This window comes from Blastomyces dermatitidis (genome assembly GCF_000003525.1).
Source record: "Blastomyces dermatitidis ER-3 genomic scaffold supercont1.11, whole genome shotgun sequence".
NCBI classification, from domain to species: domain Eukaryota; kingdom Fungi; phylum Ascomycota; class Eurotiomycetes; order Onygenales; family Ajellomycetaceae; genus Blastomyces; species Blastomyces dermatitidis.
In genome coordinates, this window is record NW_025544784.1 from 938,758 (window position 1) to 958,330 (window position 19,573).

Genomic DNA, 19,573 nt, shown 5'->3' on the forward strand with positions numbered 1-19,573 from the left:
GATTTTGAAAGATCCCCAATCTGTAGTTGTGGAGATATCTGAGAAGCGACCTCCGCGAAAACCCTGTCCATCTTTGATGTTCCAAAACACCAACATCAAGTCCACCCTCGTACCGCCCTTCCTAATCTGGCCCATCCCTGGCAGAAAAATACAAAAAGATACCTCAGTGATAATATCAAGCACATAATCAACAGTCACTTCTGAAGTGCAATCTTCACAGTCTGTCTTCAGTGTATCTAGACATTAACACCAAGTCTCACCCTTATACCACCTCTCTCAATCTGGCCTATTTCTGACAGAAAAGTACAAAAAGATATCTCAGCAACTGTACTCAATACATAATCAGCAGATATAACAAGTATAAAATTAGTATATCTCAAAATCTGACTGAGTCTTTGATCCCTGCATAGTGAGATATATTAAATATAGTTTTAATATCTCAATATTTAATAGATTCTGCAAGAGATTGAGAACAGCAACACTAAATTTCTATTGAATTTAAGAATTAACTCTATATTAATATAATTATTGATAAAGTCTTCTATTTTAAGATATAAATAATCAGTTTCTCTACATCTCACTGACAATATTTATATTATTATATAGAAATAGACTTATATTCTCTATAATATCAAGACTCTGAAGAGAAAAAGTCTTGATAGAGAGTATATAGTAGTGCATATCTTAGCAGTTTCTATCTCATTCTTCTGCAGCAGTTAATGTAAAAAAAAGATCTTAGAAATAGTTTTTTACTTCTCTTGAAAAAGTAAGGTGTTTTTCTCTGAGTTTTATACAATATTCTTACAAAGAATTAAAAACAGAGCTGTTTTCTGTCATAATTTCATATTCTTTTAAGTAAGAATTACTTTTTCAGTGACTGAAGAGCTTTCATTAATACTTAATTCTTTTTTACACTCTTTATTAACTGATTTGAGTTGCACACTTATTATGTGAGGAGAATTGAATGATTTAGAATAAAATTGAATAGTTTTAATCAATTTCTCTGCAAAAAATTAATTTATTTTTTGTCAGTTTTTCTCTCAAAAACTGTTATATTATCTGATTTATTATCAATTGATATCATACTTTTTCTCACTGTATTTCAAGAAAGAGATTGTAAAGATTTTATTAATTTATCTTAAAAATCAATTTTAGTTTATTAGATTCTCTTTAAAAATCTAACCTAGTTACTGAACTAGTGTGAAAAAAATCAGGTGTTTTATACACAAAAGTCTTTTATTCTTCTTTTGAAACAGTTTAACCAACTTTTCAATTGAAAACAGACTTAGAAACCTCTTAATTGAAAAAGTCTGATCAACTTTTCAAAAGAGTTCAATACATATCTCAATTGAAACAGTCTGACTAACTTTTCATTGAGTGAGAACAATGAGTTCAAAAATACACTCAGTTGATGTGGAAAAAGATGCTTTCTTAAATGCTATTTCTGAGATTGAAATTCTGAAGAGAAGAAAGAAAGAAGAAATAGAGAAACAATAAGTTCTTGAAATATAGAAACTTGAAAAAGCAAGCAAGATTCTTGAAAAGCAGTGTCTGAATGAGATAAATAAAGAAGTTCTGTTAATTCTTCATACTCAGAATAGACAACTACAGAAGATGATCAAGTTCAAACTCAGAATTTCAAACACAGTTCAAAAAACATTGAAAATTCCTAGTAAAATCACTGACTTCTCATTTTACTCTTCTTCTTTCTTTTCTACTTCTTCTTCTTTGAATCAGAAGAAAACATATACTCAAGCAGCTGAATCCGCTGTCTCTAAACCTGCTATCTCAAAACATGCTCAAAATCCTGAGAAAACTGAGAAGAATAATGCTCATACTTCTATTGATAGAAAAGTGGAGAAAAAAATGCAAAAGAAGAAAAACTTTCAAATCTTCAGAAATAGAAGACTTATTCTCAAAGTCTCAAATCAGGATATCTTGCAAAGAAACAAGCTAAACTCAAATCTTATTTTCAGAATCAGAAATGAAATTAATCAGCAGTTCTTTTCTCAGTTAATAACTGATATTGAAGTTCAAAAACCAGTTATAGCTTCAATTGAGTCATTCTTCTTTGAAAACTCTATCATTCTGACTACAATGTCTGAATTCAGTGCAGAATTCCTTATTCAGAATAAGAATCTCTGAAAATCAGCAGTAGAATCTTTATTAAACATAAAAATTCTATCTGAGAGAGATGAAAAGTGAGACAAATTCATTCTTCATAATATTTCAGTTGAAATTTTTGAATGTGAAGAAGGAATACTACTTCTCAAAAATGAATTAGAAGAATACAACTCTATTCAACTGAGAAAAGAGTCTGTATGACTAAATTCAATTGAGTTCAGACAAAGCAAAAGAAATGCCTCTGTTCTAGTATATATAAAGACACTTAAACAGTCAAAGATCTCTGAAGTAAGAGTGAGAGGTTTGAAAATAAGAGTTCATGAATACAAAGACTCAAGAATGAATCTTAAAGCTCAAACACAGTGTTCAAACTGTCAAAGATATGAACACTTTACAATCTTCTGTTTCAGAGACTCAAAATATGCATTCTGTGTCAGAGATCATAAAACTAGTGAGCATAAATATGAAACATACTCAAAAAGAGATGAAATATATCAACACACTCTGCTTAAATACTCTAACTGCAAAGAAAAACATGCATCTAGCTCAAAAGAATGTATATTTGCTTCAAGAACTCAAAAGAACTGAAGAAAAGATGAAGCTGAAAGCAAATCTAAAACTGAAGAGAATAGTCAAGTCAGTAAACTCACAACTGCAAGCTCAAAAAGAAGAAACTCTCAACTATCTAAATCTTCAAACTTCAATTCTTCAGCTAAATGTAAACAGAATTTGAATTCTCAAACTTCTGTTAAGATTAGAGAATTGAGAAATGACTCTGATAATAAACTAGATATAATACAAGCAGTTGAGATTTCTACTTTTCAGAATAGTTATAATTTACTATCTGATGATAGTGATTAGATTCTACTCTACTCTCTTTTAGTATGAATATACAACAAAAACAACAAAAAAAGTTTAAAAACTCTTTAAAAATCACATTTATTCAAAATAATGTGAATAGAAACTCAAATTGCATTTATTCTTGTCTTCAAATTGTATTTGAATAAAAAGTTGATTTTATACTGCTTCAGAAGCTGAATTTTGATGCTGAGTAAAAATATGTCATTTCTCATTTAAGCTACTACTGCTTTTTATCTCAAAAGTCTGAGATAAAGTCAAGAGTAGTGATCTATGAAAGAAAGAGATCAAGATATCAATTTAATCTAAGATTTAATATCATATCTGACCCTGATATTCTGGTGAGTGATATTATAGATAAAGAAAATGAGTTTGATACTATACAGCTCATAAATATCTATAATGAAAAGTTATTGAAGAAAAATAACAATATCTGAACAATTAATAGAGAATTTCTGAATATAACTTCATCAAGAAACTCTATAATTATAGAAGATTTCAATGCATATCATCTCTGATGAAATTCAGAATGTAAGAGAGCAGTGAGAGCTGATAATCTGATTGAATGAATCTTTGAGCATTCAATTGATTTGGTTAATAAGTCTGATTAACAAACATTCTTTAGAAAAGGCATGAAACAGAAATCTATTATAGATCTAATCTTCATGTCACAAAATCTGATGAAAAGAAGACTTGTAAACTGGTTTATTAATTTGAATAAGACATCAGAATCAGATCATGAGATTATTCAATTTGATATTAAACTGAGTGAAAAATAAATAAGTGAAAATCCTCTTCTCTCTAATCAGTATAACTTTGAAAAAGCTGATTGAAAAGCAGTTGAAGAAAGCATAAAACTGTTAAAATCTGAAAGACAGAATGAGCTATATTGAAATTCTGGTCAAGATATCTCAAATGAAATGCTTGAGAATAGAGTGAAGCTTATTATATCTATTATTCTAACAAGTGTTAGAGATAATATTTCAAAGAGAAAATTTTCTGAGTATTCAAAACCTTGATAAAATGAGAATATCTCATCTAAAAGAAAAGAATTAGCTACTGCTAGAAGAGATTGAAAGAATGATGTAATATCTGATGAAGAGTTCAAAGCTGTCAGAAATGAATATTTTTCAGATATTAAAAGAGCTAAAACAGACTGCTGGAATAAATTTCTTAAAGAAGCATAAGAGAAGGAAGTTTTTAAAGCTTTTAACTATACTAAAACAAGAAGTGTAGCAAAACTTCCAGTCTTAGAATATGAGTTTCAGAATGAATCATATACAGCAAACTCTTTTGAGGAAAAATGTCAAGCTTTTATAAGAACTCTCTTTCAAAACTTATCAGATTCAGATTCAGAGAAAGAGAATATATCACTTCTTAACTACATTGATGAAAATGACTGAGAATGATCTGATCTTACACAAGATGAATTAGAGTCAGCTATCTTCTCAAGTTCTGTTAAAACTGCTGCAGGGCCTGATTCAATTAATCACTTGATTATTCAAAATACATATTCCTACTTAAAGAATGAATATTTTGAGCTCTTTTTCAATCTCTTGAAAAATGAATATCACTCTGAATGCTGAAGAGAAGCCACTGAAGTGATTCTTGTAAAATCTAATAGAAAAACTTCAATTTCTAAGTTATATAGAGTAATATCTCTATTAAACTGTCTAGAAAAGATTTTGAAAAAGATAATAGCTACTCAACTATCTTTTATAAGCTCTATTAATAACTCTCTTTTATTCAGTAAATAAATGAAAGATAGAAAACAATGTTCTGCAATTGACACTGTTCTCTCAGTTGTTCATGATATTTAAATAGCAAAGCATGAAGATCTGGTCTCAACTGCAGTTTTTATTGACATAAAAGAAGTATTTAATCATGTTTCAAAGTCAAAGATAATTCAGACTTTGAAGATGTTAAAACTGTCACTTTCTCTAATAAAATGAGTTAACTGTTTTATGTCTAAAAGAATCATACAACTTTTCTTTGATGGAATGAAACAAGACAAGACTGAGATAAAAATAGAAGTATCACAAGAATCTTCAATCTCATCTATTTTATCTGCAATATACACTGCATATCTATTCAAAAATAGAAATATGAGAATAATGTGATCTCTGAGTTATGTGAATGATATTGATCTAGTCTACAGCTTAAAAACTATCAAAGAGAATTTGAAAGTGATTGAAGAAGCTGCAAAGAAAATCTTTATTAGAGCAGATATCAATCAAATTTAATTTAATATGAATAAAACTGAGTTAATTCATTTCTTTTCTAGATTCAATGAGAAAGAACTATCTCTAACTCTTTTAAATAGAGAGATTAAACCCAGTATAAATGTCAAATGATTAGAAGTATGATTAAACTTCAAGTTGAATTTTAAATATTACATTCAACAAAGAACTGTCAAGGCAGAAAGGCTATTGAACAACATAATCAGACTATCAAATACAGAGAGAGGTCTATTCTTCCAGGCTATGAGACAGTTATATGTAGCCTGTATTACATCAGTAGCTGATTATGAAGTTCAAGTTTGATGAAATAATCAAGAGAATTTCACTGAACTCTTTCAAAGTCTGTAAAACAGAGTCTTGAGAAGAATTCTGAGAGCATTCAAATCATCTTCTATTAAAGTAATGGAAATTGAAGCTTCAATTCCTTCTTCTGCTATTAGATTTGAAAAGGCCTGTATGAACTATACTCTGAGAGTTGTAAAGATGAGCTCAAATCATATAATCAGAGAAAGAGTCTCTTCTTCATTTTCATCAATTAACTCTGGAAATGAACTGAATTGAAATAGATTTCTTGATTGAAATGAAAATAATTCTTCAAAGAAAATGTCTTCTCAACTTTACAGACTATTCTCTCTGATTAAAAATCAATTTTCTTCTTTAAATATTGAAAAAGTGAATCATGAGAAGTTATCTCTCTGAAGAGAAAAGCTTGAATCTCTTATAGACTTATAAATAAGTGAACTATTAAAAGAGAAAGAATATAAACAGCATTTGAAGAGAATTTCTACAATCAATATAAAAGACTCTATTCTGATTTATTCAGATGACTCAAAAAATGAGAACCTGAATAGATTAGACACAGGCATTGCTTATACTGAAGATAATATCAATTTTATCTCAGATTTCTAAAATCTAGACTGTGAATCTGAAGTCTTTGATGCTGAACTATTTGCAATAGTGAAAGCTTTCAAACTCATAGAAATAAAATCTCATAAAAGAGGAAATAGTTTGAAAGAGACATGAATATTCTCTGATAGTCAAGCTACTTTAAAAAGACTTAGAAATAGTCAGATTCATAATGATCAAATGAATCTTGAACTGATCTTAAACTCTGTTTTAAAAATTCAAAAGAGAAGAATATCAAAGTTAATAATTCATTTACACTGAATTCCTGCTCATATGAATATTCATGACAATGAATTGGCTGATTCAGCTGCAAAAAAGAGTGCAGAATTAAGCAGATCTATTTAAAAAGTTATGTTCTGATCTTTTATAAAGAGAAAAATAAAAGAATCTTGTTTAGATAAGTGAAATGAAAGCTGACAGAAATAAAAGAAGAGTATACATTATTCAAGATTTAAAATAAAACCCAAGTGAAAATCTTGTTCAATTAAATATAAAAAGAAAATATTCTCATCTATAATACAGCTGAAACTAGGACATGACTATTTCAAATCTTATATATAAAGATTTAATGATAGATTTAACTCAATAGAATACTCATTCTGCAATACAAATAAGAATTCTGAGCATATTATAATGCACTGTGCGTTATACAATAGTCTCAGAGCCAGATTGAAAGAGAAGTATAATCTAAATCAATTAAATATGAGATTCTTATTCTCAACTGAGACAGGAATTAAATACTTAATAGACTTTCTATCAGAAACTCAAGCAGCTACAAGAAAATCGCTAAATTCAGAATTATCTGAATATGAAGAGAAGGAAATCAATCAGATATAGTCTGTTAAAACAGCTATATACTATCTTTTAATAATTTGTTTTGTTACAGTCTTTCTTTGCTTTATCTTTTTCTTTCAATTTCTTTCTGTCTATATATTTAATATGTCTATCTTTAAGACTGTGTTCTCTTTTCCTTTGTCATGATACTGTTAAATGATTTCAAAGTATCAGAAGATGTTAACACACTGTAATTTGTAAACAGTTTTTATATTCTGAGCTGGAATTTTCTGATTTTGTATATCTGAAATTGATGAATGTATAATAGTTAACTTTACAGATATAGGAAAAACCCTGAGAACTAAAAGTTCTCAGATAGATGTCATAGTCTCTGACTATATACATCTATAATTAAAGAATAATAATAATAACTATCTAATGTTAAAACTGTGTAATAAGATCAGTTGAATTGATAATGAGACTATCAAAAAATCTGATTCTGATCTCAGACACGGTCACACAGTCAGTCTATTCACAGATCTTAATTTATATTATAATTCTATAAAATGCTGTAAGTAGTCTTTATCAGATTTCTTATCTCTTTTTCTAATATTAATAATTATAGTTCAGATATTCTCTGTTCAGCTTATAAAGTCTCTTAACTTATTCTTTAAATAGATTTTAAGAATAAATTAGTGAGATCTCTTATAATCATTCTCTAAATAATTCAGTTAGTTCTTAACTTCAGTATAGTAGAGATCTGTTATTATATAGATAACAGCTTCTTCATCTTTTATATTACACAGCTGAGCTTATAAGTTAATTTTAAATACAAACTTATAAAAGCTTTTATAGATTATAATTTAATAAGTAATCTTAAGTAATTATAACTTAAGAAAGTTTCTTTTCAATTTATAAATATTTCTGAAGATGATATCTAGAAACTTAGTTTAAGAGTATTTACAAACAGTAAGCATTTCTTATAGAAAAATAGCTTAATTTTATAGAAAATACTCAAAAATATTCTTTACTAAGATTAATTTATTTATAAGTTCAGAAAGTTTCTCTATTACAGATATAGAGAATAATATTCTATAAATAATTAATAAGTTCTCTGAGACTTCTTTTATAAAAGTTATTCATAATTTAAGTGACTGCTTCTGAGTATCTGCAGTAGAGTTCACAGAGATTAAAGTATATAAGTTTCTAGTTCTTTCAGTTATAATAGATAATTACTGACTGACTGAGCTTGAAATGTAAGAATAAGTATTTACAGATAATTATTCAGATATTTACAGCTTGATATAATATATATTATTAACTACTAGAAGTATTCACAGTAGAAAGATAAAATATAGAGATTAAATATATAATAGTATTCAAGCTGAGTTATAAATAGTATTCATGAACTCCAGTCTATATAGTTGTGTGTAGCCAAGGGCCGCTAACCCTATTAGTTATGTGAGAGATAGGAATAGGGGTAAAGGATCCGCGAGGAGCGGGATTTCTTACAATTTCTTTCTATCTATCTATTTAATATATCTATCTTTAAGACTGTGTTCTCTTTTCCTTTGTCATGACTCATGATATTGTCAAATGATTTCAAAGTATTAGAAGATGTTAAAACACTGTAATTTATAAACAGTTTTTGTATTCTAAGCTGGAATTTTCTGATTTTGTATATCTGAAATTGATGAATGTATAATAGTTAACTTTACAGATATAGGAAAAACCCTGAGAACTAAAAGTTCTCAGGTAGATGTCATAGTCTCTGACTGCATACATCTATAATTGAAGAATAATAATAATAATAACTAGTAAGTAGTCAGGTTCTCTAAAAGAGTGATATTCAGATCTTCAATAATTAATTAGTTATATTCTTATACAGTGATGTTGTGATTCAAAGGTTGCTTAACCCAGCGTACGATTACAGGCGTACGCCGGCTTCTTATATATCGTACGCTAAATTAATTAGTGGCCGCTATGGCCTCTGAATGCCAGTAGACAAGCTCTCTGTAAGTCACATCGGCAGCTATATGTATGAGTACTCACGGTTACAGTAGATGAAAGAGTGGACAATCGATTCAGAACACAAACGCTCGAAGAATCCAGGAACCAGATTGGCAATCATGTCTCCCCGGTTCAAAGACAACTATCTCAGTCCAGGAACCAGTATGTGCTGTTCCATCCCATGCACGACACTATTTCGGTTCCTGTGATATGCATACCAAGTGCTAATTGCCCTCTTGATAGCGCGATCTGTCCGGTGAGCCCGAACAGATCACCACCAGAGCAAAGTCGAGGAGAACCATTATCACTCTCCGAGGCGATGCTCAACCCTGTTATAGACAGCTGCACTATACGAAACCCCCTGCCGGGTCATGACCAGCCTTCATCCTCTGATTACCATTCGGCTGTGTATGATTATAATGAGGGTTTTCCTGGCAATGGATATTTGAATATGGGATTTGAGGGTGGGAGCAATCTACTCTGTGATTTTGATGGTGGAGATTTCATTTCTGCGCCCGAAAACGGCCTCCAAGGGCCCCCAGGCGAGACCACCGCTCGAGGAGACGGGGGTGAATTTTCCGGCCAACATCCTGCATCCTTTGGTCACCATTCGGTTGTGTGTGATTATAATGTGGGGTTTCCCGGCAATGCAGATTCGGGTTTGGGATTTGGTCACAAGAGCAACGGTGATTTTGGCAGTGGAGATTTCTTTTCATCGTCCACATATAATTCCCAAGGACACTCCCGGCACGAGACGACCGCTGGGGGGAGGGGGGGATGGGCCTGAGGTTTCCGATCAATTGCAACGACTGCCTGCCACTACAATCAGTTATCATCATAGCTTTCCTGAATCTTTAGATCCCATTAATATGCTATATAATGCACCAAATTTCCGCGGATATGCCGCCGTCTAGATAATGTTAAGAATGTATCTGCTCCCATAATTTACTGCACATCAAGGCTCTCTCGAAGGCGTTGTCCAACCAAAGTGCTTCCATCGATGCTTTACGGTGACAAGATCAGTCTGGCCTCGAGGCTTCGGAAGCCTCCGTGGTAGCCAGCCACTACATATGAGCCTAAAACATGTCAGCATCTCATCAGCACATAGAAGCGGTGCAGGTTTTCACACACAAGTCTCCACCAGTAGCAGCCACAGATGCCATCTGTCCGGTCTCATCGCCACGCAGCCCCGTATCATATTCCCAGTCCCATATATCCGTCTCGTCACCCCAAAGGTGGTGGCAGGAGATCGCCACTATATCTGTTGCCCGTTCTTGCACCATACCCCTCCAGTTTTGAGGTCGCTGAATTGGGTTTGGGCCTTTTTGTAGGTTTGATGGCCATGAAACCTCAGGGTAACTGCTCTCAAAGTCACTGCTCCCACGCCGTGCAGCGGACAGAAGAGCAAGAACAACCTAATTCTCATCAGCGAAGCTGTGATGACAATAGAACAGACTTTTTACCTCATTGGATGGCGCTTGCTGTTGGGATTTGGTGCTCGCAGCATTCTTCAATACAACCCATCCATCTCTGTGTAGACATTCGAGCACTTGAACCTTTGCCGGGGAGCTAGAGAGGTCCAGAAGCATCAGACCAGACTTAGTATGCACCTGCTTAAGCAGCGACATGTCTATTGATATGTGTTCCTGGGCATGTTGGTGCGGGGCATTGTCGTCAGGCGATTGTAAGAGCCGCAAAACATCGAGCACGTGAGTCTCGGACTTGGCAATGATCTGAAGGCCCTGCGCGACCTAGCCCAATGATTAGGAGGGTGCTATTGCTGTTGGTGTCAACGAGCTCACATCGTACCAAGAGAATCTTTTTGCCAGGGGCAGAAGCAGAGCCACTAAAATCATATCCGTTGTCGTCAATGAGCTCATCTTGTGTCCGCGGGACGAGTTTTGAGGGAAACGGGACTGACAGGTACTTTCAAGTCGAAGAGGACTTCGGGTTTGTTTTATAAGTTTTCTGTATTTCATGGTTTTAGCTTCGCCTTATATCTTTCTCTTTTCTTTTTCCTTTCCGCACCTACGAGGCTGGTCTCCGCGTGATTCGAAGTAGGTTGCCTTAACGTTGCCTCATTACACGGCTCCTTCGTGCATTAGTGCATTAACCTGCAGCCTGCATATCTTCCAGGAAAGCGCCTGGAAAATTTTCTATTTTTACGACTAGCCGCAAAGGCACAGGCCTTTGGGCGTATGGGGCGTAAGCTGTACGACATTTAATATTCTTCCCTACCGAACTAAACAATAACTATGCTAGAAATACAACAAAGCAAGCACTGACAGGAGACTTAGAAACAGCAACAGGCTTTAAGGTACCTGAAGTCTCCCCCCCCCACACACAATCTTTTACACAGAAAAGTTGGTATTTCTATAATAGAGGCGCAACAATTGCATGACCGGTAAACATTTTCCATACATAATTAGTACTCTAATGTGGGTAAACGGGCATTATTTACAACAAGTCAATTAAGATGTGCTAGTATGTTGAATTACAAGACCCCGTAAAATCCACGTATACCCAAGCGTAAGATATGACATCCATATCATACTGAATGGAGACTTTCTAGAGAATAACTGAAAAGGAAAGGGAAAAGAAGGGGTAATGAAAAAAGCCACCGCGGTGTACCCGGCTCTGCGTTACAACAGAGGCTGCAAGTAAGCTGCTCCTCTCTTTTCATCGAGAACTGTACTCTGTAGTGAAGCTGTAATTCCCTCTGAAAACTCTTTTTCAATCCGAAGTTCTTTACAGACGTTTCCATACATATGTGCAACATGTTTCCAGTCAGTCCTGTCCACTGGAACTAATATTTTGTGAAGGAACACTTCGATAATTGCCAAAGAACTTCTCTCTGTCGGGGACATGCTCGGGCCATATATTTTCAGAAAGTAATGACCCATCCCCGATTCATTCTGTATCTTGAGGGCGAGTTCTCGGATATCACTCTTCCACGGTCCGCGATACGACAGCCCATCTTGCATCATTATATTTGTGAAAATCGGTGCCATATTGATGGTGGTTGTCAAAAGATCATCGGAGTTAGGCAGACATTTAATTGCTGTGGTGGGAAACGTTTTCGAGTACACGGCAACCAATTTGGATAAATTGTTAGCAGGCTGATTATCTGGACAAGAGGGTTATCATAAGGAATGCTCACAATACACAATCTTCCACCGTGAAGTTGTTGTACAATTGTAACTCTGTCTCTGTCGTGGCACTGGATGAGGATTATTAGTATCAGCATTAAATATAGTGACAATTGCACTAACCAAAATGGTATCATAAGTAACCCTAGATCACAGGTCTTAAGCTCATTTGCAAGGAAATCCGGCGCTCGAGGCCGCACAACATTGTTGCCTTCATATTTATATTGCTCGGCACCTGATCCTGTTAAAATGGAATTTCTATGGACAACACGCCATTCAGCAACAACTGACTGAACTGGGCCAACGGGGCAATCGTAATGAATGAGATAGTATGTGTTAAATGCTGTGTTTGGCAGTGCTTCCTTCCCAGGTTTCGGAGCTTCAGCGGGCGGTTTTGCGGGATCCACATCTGCCATAATTCTTTGAGATGAATTGGAATTTATAGCGAATGGACCTGGAAGAGATGTTTGATTTCATGGCAAGATTTGGAGAGAGAAGTTGTTGAATTATATAGATGCTGCGTTTCGCATGACAGGATCATTGGTAAATTAATGATCAGAAGTACAGTCCAAGAACCAAGCAATCATGCATTCTGTGCGCGGCTTTGTTTCTCCTGTCAGGGCCGAGGGCGCAAGTGGTAGAGGTCTTCCTAAACAGGACTTATATGTAACATGTGTTGGAGCTAACCGTGCCATGCTTACTCACTCTCTCTAGTGAGTGCACCACAGTGTATGGAAAACTACACTGTACAGAAAATATTTTCAATATCTTCATTCTTCATCTTCAAATAATCATCATTAATTATAATCATGTCTAAATCTTCTAATTATACTGAGAAGCAGTTGCAAAGAGCTGTTGATGTATATAAAAACAATTCAAAATTAAAAATCATGTCTCTATCACAAGAATTTAAAGTCTTATATATCATCTTGTATGAGAGAATTAACAGAAAGAAATTAAGAACTATAAGAGTTTCACTGAATTAAGCATTGAATGACAGTTAGAAAGAGATAATTAAGATATAAATTTATCAGTTAAATATTATTAATAAGATTATCTGCTACAGATATAAGTAGTATAATAACAGATAATTTCTTACTAATCTGAAGAGTATCTGACTGTAAGTATTTAAACCTGATACTGTGAGAGCTGGCTTTGCTAACTGTGAAATGTATTTAGACTGGCTGCTGAGATTATGAATTTCACATTTAATCTCATTTAATCTGATCTCATACATTTCTTGATGTGAATCCTGCTGAGACTAGCTATTAAAAAAACATGCAAAGTGACTATATATCAGATTTTAAAATGAAACCATGACTTGAAAAAAATGAGAAAGTGATTTCATTTGATCTCATTTAGTCTCATTCTTAGCATAAAGTTACTATTTTTAGACATTTTAAGGTTTTTTTTAGACTATTTTTAATTTTTTAAAAAGTAATGCTTTTTAGTAACACTCAAATAAGATTTAAAGTCATTTAAAGCAATAAAAATAATTTAAATTGAGAAGTGAAAATCATGATCTCATTTGAAAAATGTGATAAGAGTAGACAGTAAGTCTCACTGAGATAGTATGAGACTACTATCTAATGTTAAAACCATGTAATGAGATTAGTCAAATTGATAATAAGACTATCAAAAAATCTGGTTCTAGTCTCAGACACGGTCACACGGTCAGTCTAAATGTATTCAGTTAATCATGATATAATTCTCAATTAATTAAGATCTCTTACTATTGATGATACTCTGAATCTCAATATATACAATAATAATGATAATATATATAATCACTTTACTTCACTGTCTGCAGATTAACTATTAACTGTCTTCTTATAATTAATCTCTTCAGAGATAATTGCAAAACTATGTTATCAAATTAATACAGCAGTCAAGATCTTAGAAGATGTGAAGAATACTCTTATATCTGATTTAATAAGACAGTTAAACAAGATCTTATTATTATTATTATTATTATTCTTCAATTATAGATGTATGCAGTCAGAGACTATGACATCTACCTGAGAACTTTAGTTCTCAGGGTTTTTTCTATGTCTGTAAAGTTAACTATTATACATTCATCAATTTCAGATATGCAAAATCAGAAAATTCCAGCCCAGAATACAAAAACTGTTTACAAATTGCAGTGTTTTAACATCTTTTGATACTTTGAAATCATTTGACAATATCATGACAAAAGAAAAGAGAAAAAGAACACAGTCTCAAAGATAGACACATTAAATAAATAGATAGAAAGAAATTGAAAGAAAAAGATAAAGAAAAAGATAAAGTAAAGAGAGACTATAACAAAACAAATTATTAAAAGAGAGTGTATAGCTGTTTTAACAGACTATATCTGATTTATTTCCTCCTCTTCATACTCAGATAATTCTGAATTTAGCCATTTTCTTGTAGCTGCTTGAGTTTCTGATAGAAAGTCTATTAAGTATTTAATTCCTGTCTCAGTTGAGAATAAGAATCTCATATTTAATTGATTTAGATCATACTTCTCTTTCAATCTGGCTCTGAGACTATTGTATAATGCACAGTGCATTACAATATGCTCAGGATTCTCATTTGTATTGCAGAATGAGCATTCTATTGAGTCAAATCTATCATCAAATCTTTGTATATAAGATTTGAAATAGCCATGTCCTAGTTTCAGCTGTATTATAGATGAGAATATTTTCTTTTTACATTTAATTGAACAAGATTTCCACTTGGGTTTTGTTTCAAATCTTGAATAATGTATACTCTTCTTTTGTTTCTGCCAGCTTTCATTCCACTTGTCTAAACAAGATTCTTTTATTTTTCTCTTTATAAAAGATCAGGACATAATTTTTTGAATAGATCTGCTTAATTCTGCACCCTTTTTTGCAGCTGAATCAGCCAATTCATTATCATGAATATTCATGTGAGCAGGAACCCAGTGTAGATGAATTATCAGCTTTGATGTTCTTCTCTTTTGAATTTTCAAAACAGAGTTTAAGATCAGTTCAAGATTCATTTGATCATTATGAATCTGACTATTTCTAAGTCTTTTTAAAGCAGCTTGACTATCAGAGAATATCCATGCCTCTTTCAAACAATTTCCTCTTTTATGAGATTTTATTTCAATGAGTTTGAAAGCTTTCACTATTGCAAATAGTTCAGCATCAAAGACTTCACATTCAGAGCCTAGATTCCAGAAATCTGAGATAAAATTAATATTATCTTCAGTATAAGCAATGTCTGCGCCTAATCTATTCAAGTTCTCATTTTTTAAGTCATCTGAATAAACCAGAATAGAGTCTTTTATATTGATTGTAGAAATTCTCTTCAAATGCTGTTCATATTCTTTCTCTTTTGATAGTTCACTTATTTGTAAGTCTATAAGAGATTCAAGCTTTTCTCTTCAGAGAGATAACTTCTCATGATCAACTTTTTCAACATTTAAAGAAGAAAATTGATTTTTAATCAGAGAGCATAGTCTGTACAGTTGAGAAGGCATTTTCTTTGAAGAATTATTTTCATTTCAATCAAGAAATCTATTCCAATCCAGTTCATTTCCAGAGTTAATTGATGGAAATGAAGAAGAGACTCTTTCTCTGATTATATGATTTGAGCTCATCTTTACAACTCTCAGAGCATAGTTCATACAGGCCTTTTCAAATCTAATAGCAGGAGGAGGAATTGAAGCTTCAATTTCCATTGCTTTAATAGAAGATGATTTGAATGCTCCCAGAATTCTTCTCAAGGCTCTGTTTTACAGACTTTGAAAGAGTTCAGTGAAATTCCCTTGATTATTCCACCAAACTTGAACTCCATAATCAGCTACTGATGTGATACAGGCTATATATAACTGTCTCATAGCCTGAAAGAATAGACCTCTCTCTGTATTTAATAGTCTGATTATGTTGTTCAATAGTCTTTCTGCCTTGACAGTTCTTTGTTGAATGTGATATTTAAAATTCAACTTGGAGTTTAACCATACTTCTAACCATTTGACATTTACACTGGATTTAATCTCTCTATTTAAAAGAGTTAGAGATAGTTCTTTCTCATTGAGTCTAGGAAAGAAATGAATTAACTCAGTTTTATTCATATCAAATTGAATTTGATTGATATCTGCTCTAACAAAGATTTCCTTTGCAGCTTCTTCAATTACTTTCAAATTCTCTTTGATAGTTTTTGAGCTGTAGACTAGATCAATATCATCCACATAACTCAGAGATCACACTATTCTCATATTTCTATTTTTGAATAGATATGCAGTGTATATTGCAAATAAAATGGGTGAGATTGGAGATCTCTGTGATACTCCTATTTTTATCTCAGTCTTGTCTTGTTTCATTCCATCAAAGAAGAGTTGTATAATTCTTTTAGACATAAAACAGTTAACTCATTTTATTAGAGAAAGTGGCAGTTTTAATATCTTCAATGTCTGAATTAACTTTGACTTTGAAACATGATCAAATGCTCCCTTTATATCAATAAAAACTGCAGTTGAGACCAGACTCTCATGCTTTGCTATTTGAATATCATGAACAACTGAGAGAACAGTGTCAATTGCAGAACACTGTTTTCTACCTCCCATTTGTTCACTGAATAAAAGAGAATCATCTATAGAGCTTATAAAAGATAGTTGAGTAGCTATTATCTTTTCTAAAACCTTTCCTAAACAGTTCAATAGAGATATTACTCTATATGACTTAGGAATTGAAGTTTTTCTATTAGGTTTTGCAAGAATCACTCCAGTGGCTTCTCTCCAGCATTCAGAATGATATCCATTTTTCAAGAGATTGAAAAAGAGCTCAAAATATTCATTCTTTAAGTAGGAATATGTATTTTGAATAATCAAGTGATTAATTGAATCAGGACCTGCAGCAGTTTTAACAGAACTTGAGAAGATAGCTGACTCTAATTCATCTTGTATAAGATCAGGCCATTCCCAGTCATTTTCATCAATGTAGTTAAGAAGTGATATATTCTCTTCCTCTGAATCTGAATCTGAGTCTGATGAGTTCTGAAAGAGAATTCTCATGAAAGCTTGACATTTTTCCTCAAAAGAGTTTGCTGTATATGATTCATTCTGAAACTCATATTCTAAGGCTGGAAGTTTTGCTACACTTCTTGTTTTAGTATAGTTAAAAGCTTTAAAAATTTCCTTCTCTTGTGCTTCTTCAAGAAATTTATTCCAGCAGTCTGTTTTAGCTCTTTTGACATCTGAAAAATATTCATTTCTGACAGCTTTGAACTCTTCATCAGATATTACATCATTTTTCCAATCTCTTCTAGCAGTAGCTAATTCTTTCCTTTTAGATGAGATATTCTCATTCCACCAAGGTTTTGAATACTCAGAAGATTTTCTTTTTGAAATATTATCTCTAACACTTGTTAGAATAATAGATGTAATAAGCTTCACTCTATTCTCAAGCATTTCATTTGAGATATCTTGACCAGAATTCCAATATAGCTCATTCTGTCTTTCAGATTTTAGCAGTTTTATGCTTTCTTCAACTGCTTTCCAATCAGCTTTTTCAAAGTTATACTGATTAGAGAGAAGAGGATTTTCACTCATTTGTTTTTCACTCAGTTCAATATTAAATTGAATAATCTCATGACCTGATCCTGATGTCTCATTTGAATCAATAAACCAGTTTACAAGTCTTCTTTCCATTAGATTTTGTGACATGAAGGTTAGATCTATAATAGACTTCTGTTTCATGCCTTTTCTAAAGAATGTTTGTTGATCAGACTTATTAACCAAATCTATTGAATGCTCAAAGATTCATTCAATCAGATTATCAGCTCTCACTGCTCTCTTACATTCTGAATTTCACCAGAGATGATGTGCATTGAAATCTCCTGCAATTATAGAGTTTCTTGATGGAGTTATGTTCAGAAATCCTCTATCAATTGTCCAGATATTGTTATTTTCCTTCAATGACTTTTCATTATAGATATTTATGAGCTGTATAGTATCAAACTCATTTTCTTTATCTATAATATCACCCACCAGAATATCAGGGTCAGACATGATATCAAATCTTAGATTAAATTGATATCTTGATCTCTTTCTTCCATAGATCACTACTCTTGACTTTATCTCAGACTTTTGAGATAAAAAGCAGTAGTAGCTTGAATGAGAAATAACATATTTTTGCTCAGCATCAAAATTCGGCTCCTGAAGCAGTATAAAATCAACTTTTTGTTCAAATGCAATTTGAAGACAAGAATAAATACAATTTGAGTTTCTATTCACATTATTTTGAATAAATGTGATTTTTGAAGAGTTTTTAAACTTTTTTTGTTGTTTTTGTTGTATATTCATACTAAAAGAGAGTAGAGTAGAATCTAATCACTATCATCAGATAGTAGATTATAACTGTTCTGAAAAGTAGAAATCTCAACTGCTTACATTATATCTAGTTTATCACCAGAGTCATTTCTCAATTCTCTAATCTTAACAGAAGTTTGAGGATTCAAGTTCTATTTACATTTAGCTGGAGAGTTGGAGTTTGAAGACTTAGATAGTTGAGAGTTTCTTCTTTTTGAGCTTGCAGTTGTGAGTTTACTGGCTTGACTCTTCTCTTCAGTTCTAGATTGACTTTGAGCTTCATCTTTTCTCCAGTTCTTTTGAGTTCTAGAAGCAAACATACATTCTTTTGAGCTAGATGCATGTTTTTCTTTGCAATTAGAGCACTTAAGCAGAGTGTGTTGACAAATTTCACCTCTTTTTGAGCATGTTTCACATTTATGCTCACTAGTTTTGTGATCTCTGGCACAGAATGCATATTTTGAGTCTCTAAAACATGAGATTGCAAAGTGTCCATATCTTTGACAGTTTGAACACTGTGTTTGAGCTTTGAGATTCATCCTTGAGTCTTTGTATTCATGAACTCTCATTTTCAAACCTGCTACTCTTACTTCAGAGATCTTTGACTGTTCAAGTGTTTTTGTATATACTAGAACAGAGGCATTTCTCCTGCTTTGTCTGAACTCAATTGAATTTAGTCATACAGGCTCCTTTCTCAGTTGAATAGAGTTGTATTCTTCCAATTCATTTTTGAGAAGTAGCATTCCTTCTTCACAGTCAAAAATTTCAACTGGAATATCATGAAGAATGAATTTGCCTCACTTTTCATCTCTTTCAGATAGAATTGTTGTGTTTAAAACAAGATCTTCAAGAGTAGTATGATTTAGGCAGAATTGAACATATATTATAAGAGTGAACTTACAAATCATTATTAAGTAAATAGATATCAGATTGTTAAATTCTCTCACAGATAGATACAAGTAGATGAAGTTCTCACTATTAAGAATGTCAATTATAAGATTACAATCTGTAGAATAGATAAGATGAAAAAGATATTTAATAATAATCTTTAATTAATTGAAATCAAATCTATAAAATCTACAGTTACTTAATCACAATAAGATAATTCTATAGAATTTTAATTTACAGTGAATTCTACACCTTCTAATGAGTATATAGATAATCTTTATATTATAGATAGATGTGATAATGATTAT

The 19,573-nt window shown here is 32.4% G+C and overlaps 2 protein-coding genes across 4 annotated transcripts; one reads left to right on the top strand and one right to left on the bottom strand.

Moving 5' to 3' along the window:
• Positions 1-8,890: 8,890 nt before the first annotated feature.
• Positions 8,891-9,948, top strand: BDCG_08439. Of its 3 annotated transcripts, none has more exons than XM_045424219.1 (3): positions 8,891-8,917; positions 8,963-9,074; positions 9,156-9,948. In XM_045424219.1, the coding sequence occupies exon 3, from the start codon at positions 9,232-9,234 to the stop codon at positions 9,697-9,699; it is 468 nt and encodes a 155-aa protein (XP_045282552.1). In that variant the 5' UTR covers positions 8,891-8,917; positions 8,963-9,074; positions 9,156-9,231; the 3' UTR covers positions 9,700-9,948. The 3 variants fall into 3 exon arrangements, with proteins under 3 accessions (XP_045282552.1, XP_045282553.1, XP_045282551.1); XM_045424220.1 differs by having other exon boundaries at positions 8,966-9,074; XM_045424218.1 differs by having other exon boundaries at positions 8,891-9,074.
• Positions 9,868-12,477, bottom strand: BDCG_08440 (uncharacterized protein; the record flags this gene model as incomplete). Its single annotated transcript, XM_045424221.1, has 7 exons — positions 9,868-9,988; positions 10,044-10,327; positions 10,376-10,663; positions 10,722-10,828; positions 11,812-12,031; positions 12,078-12,132; positions 12,206-12,477. 7 exons carry the CDS (start codon positions 12,475-12,477, stop codon positions 9,868-9,870), a joined length of 1,347 nt encoding a protein of 448 aa, XP_045272984.1.
• Between the last annotated feature and the right edge of the window lie 7,096 nt (positions 12,478-19,573).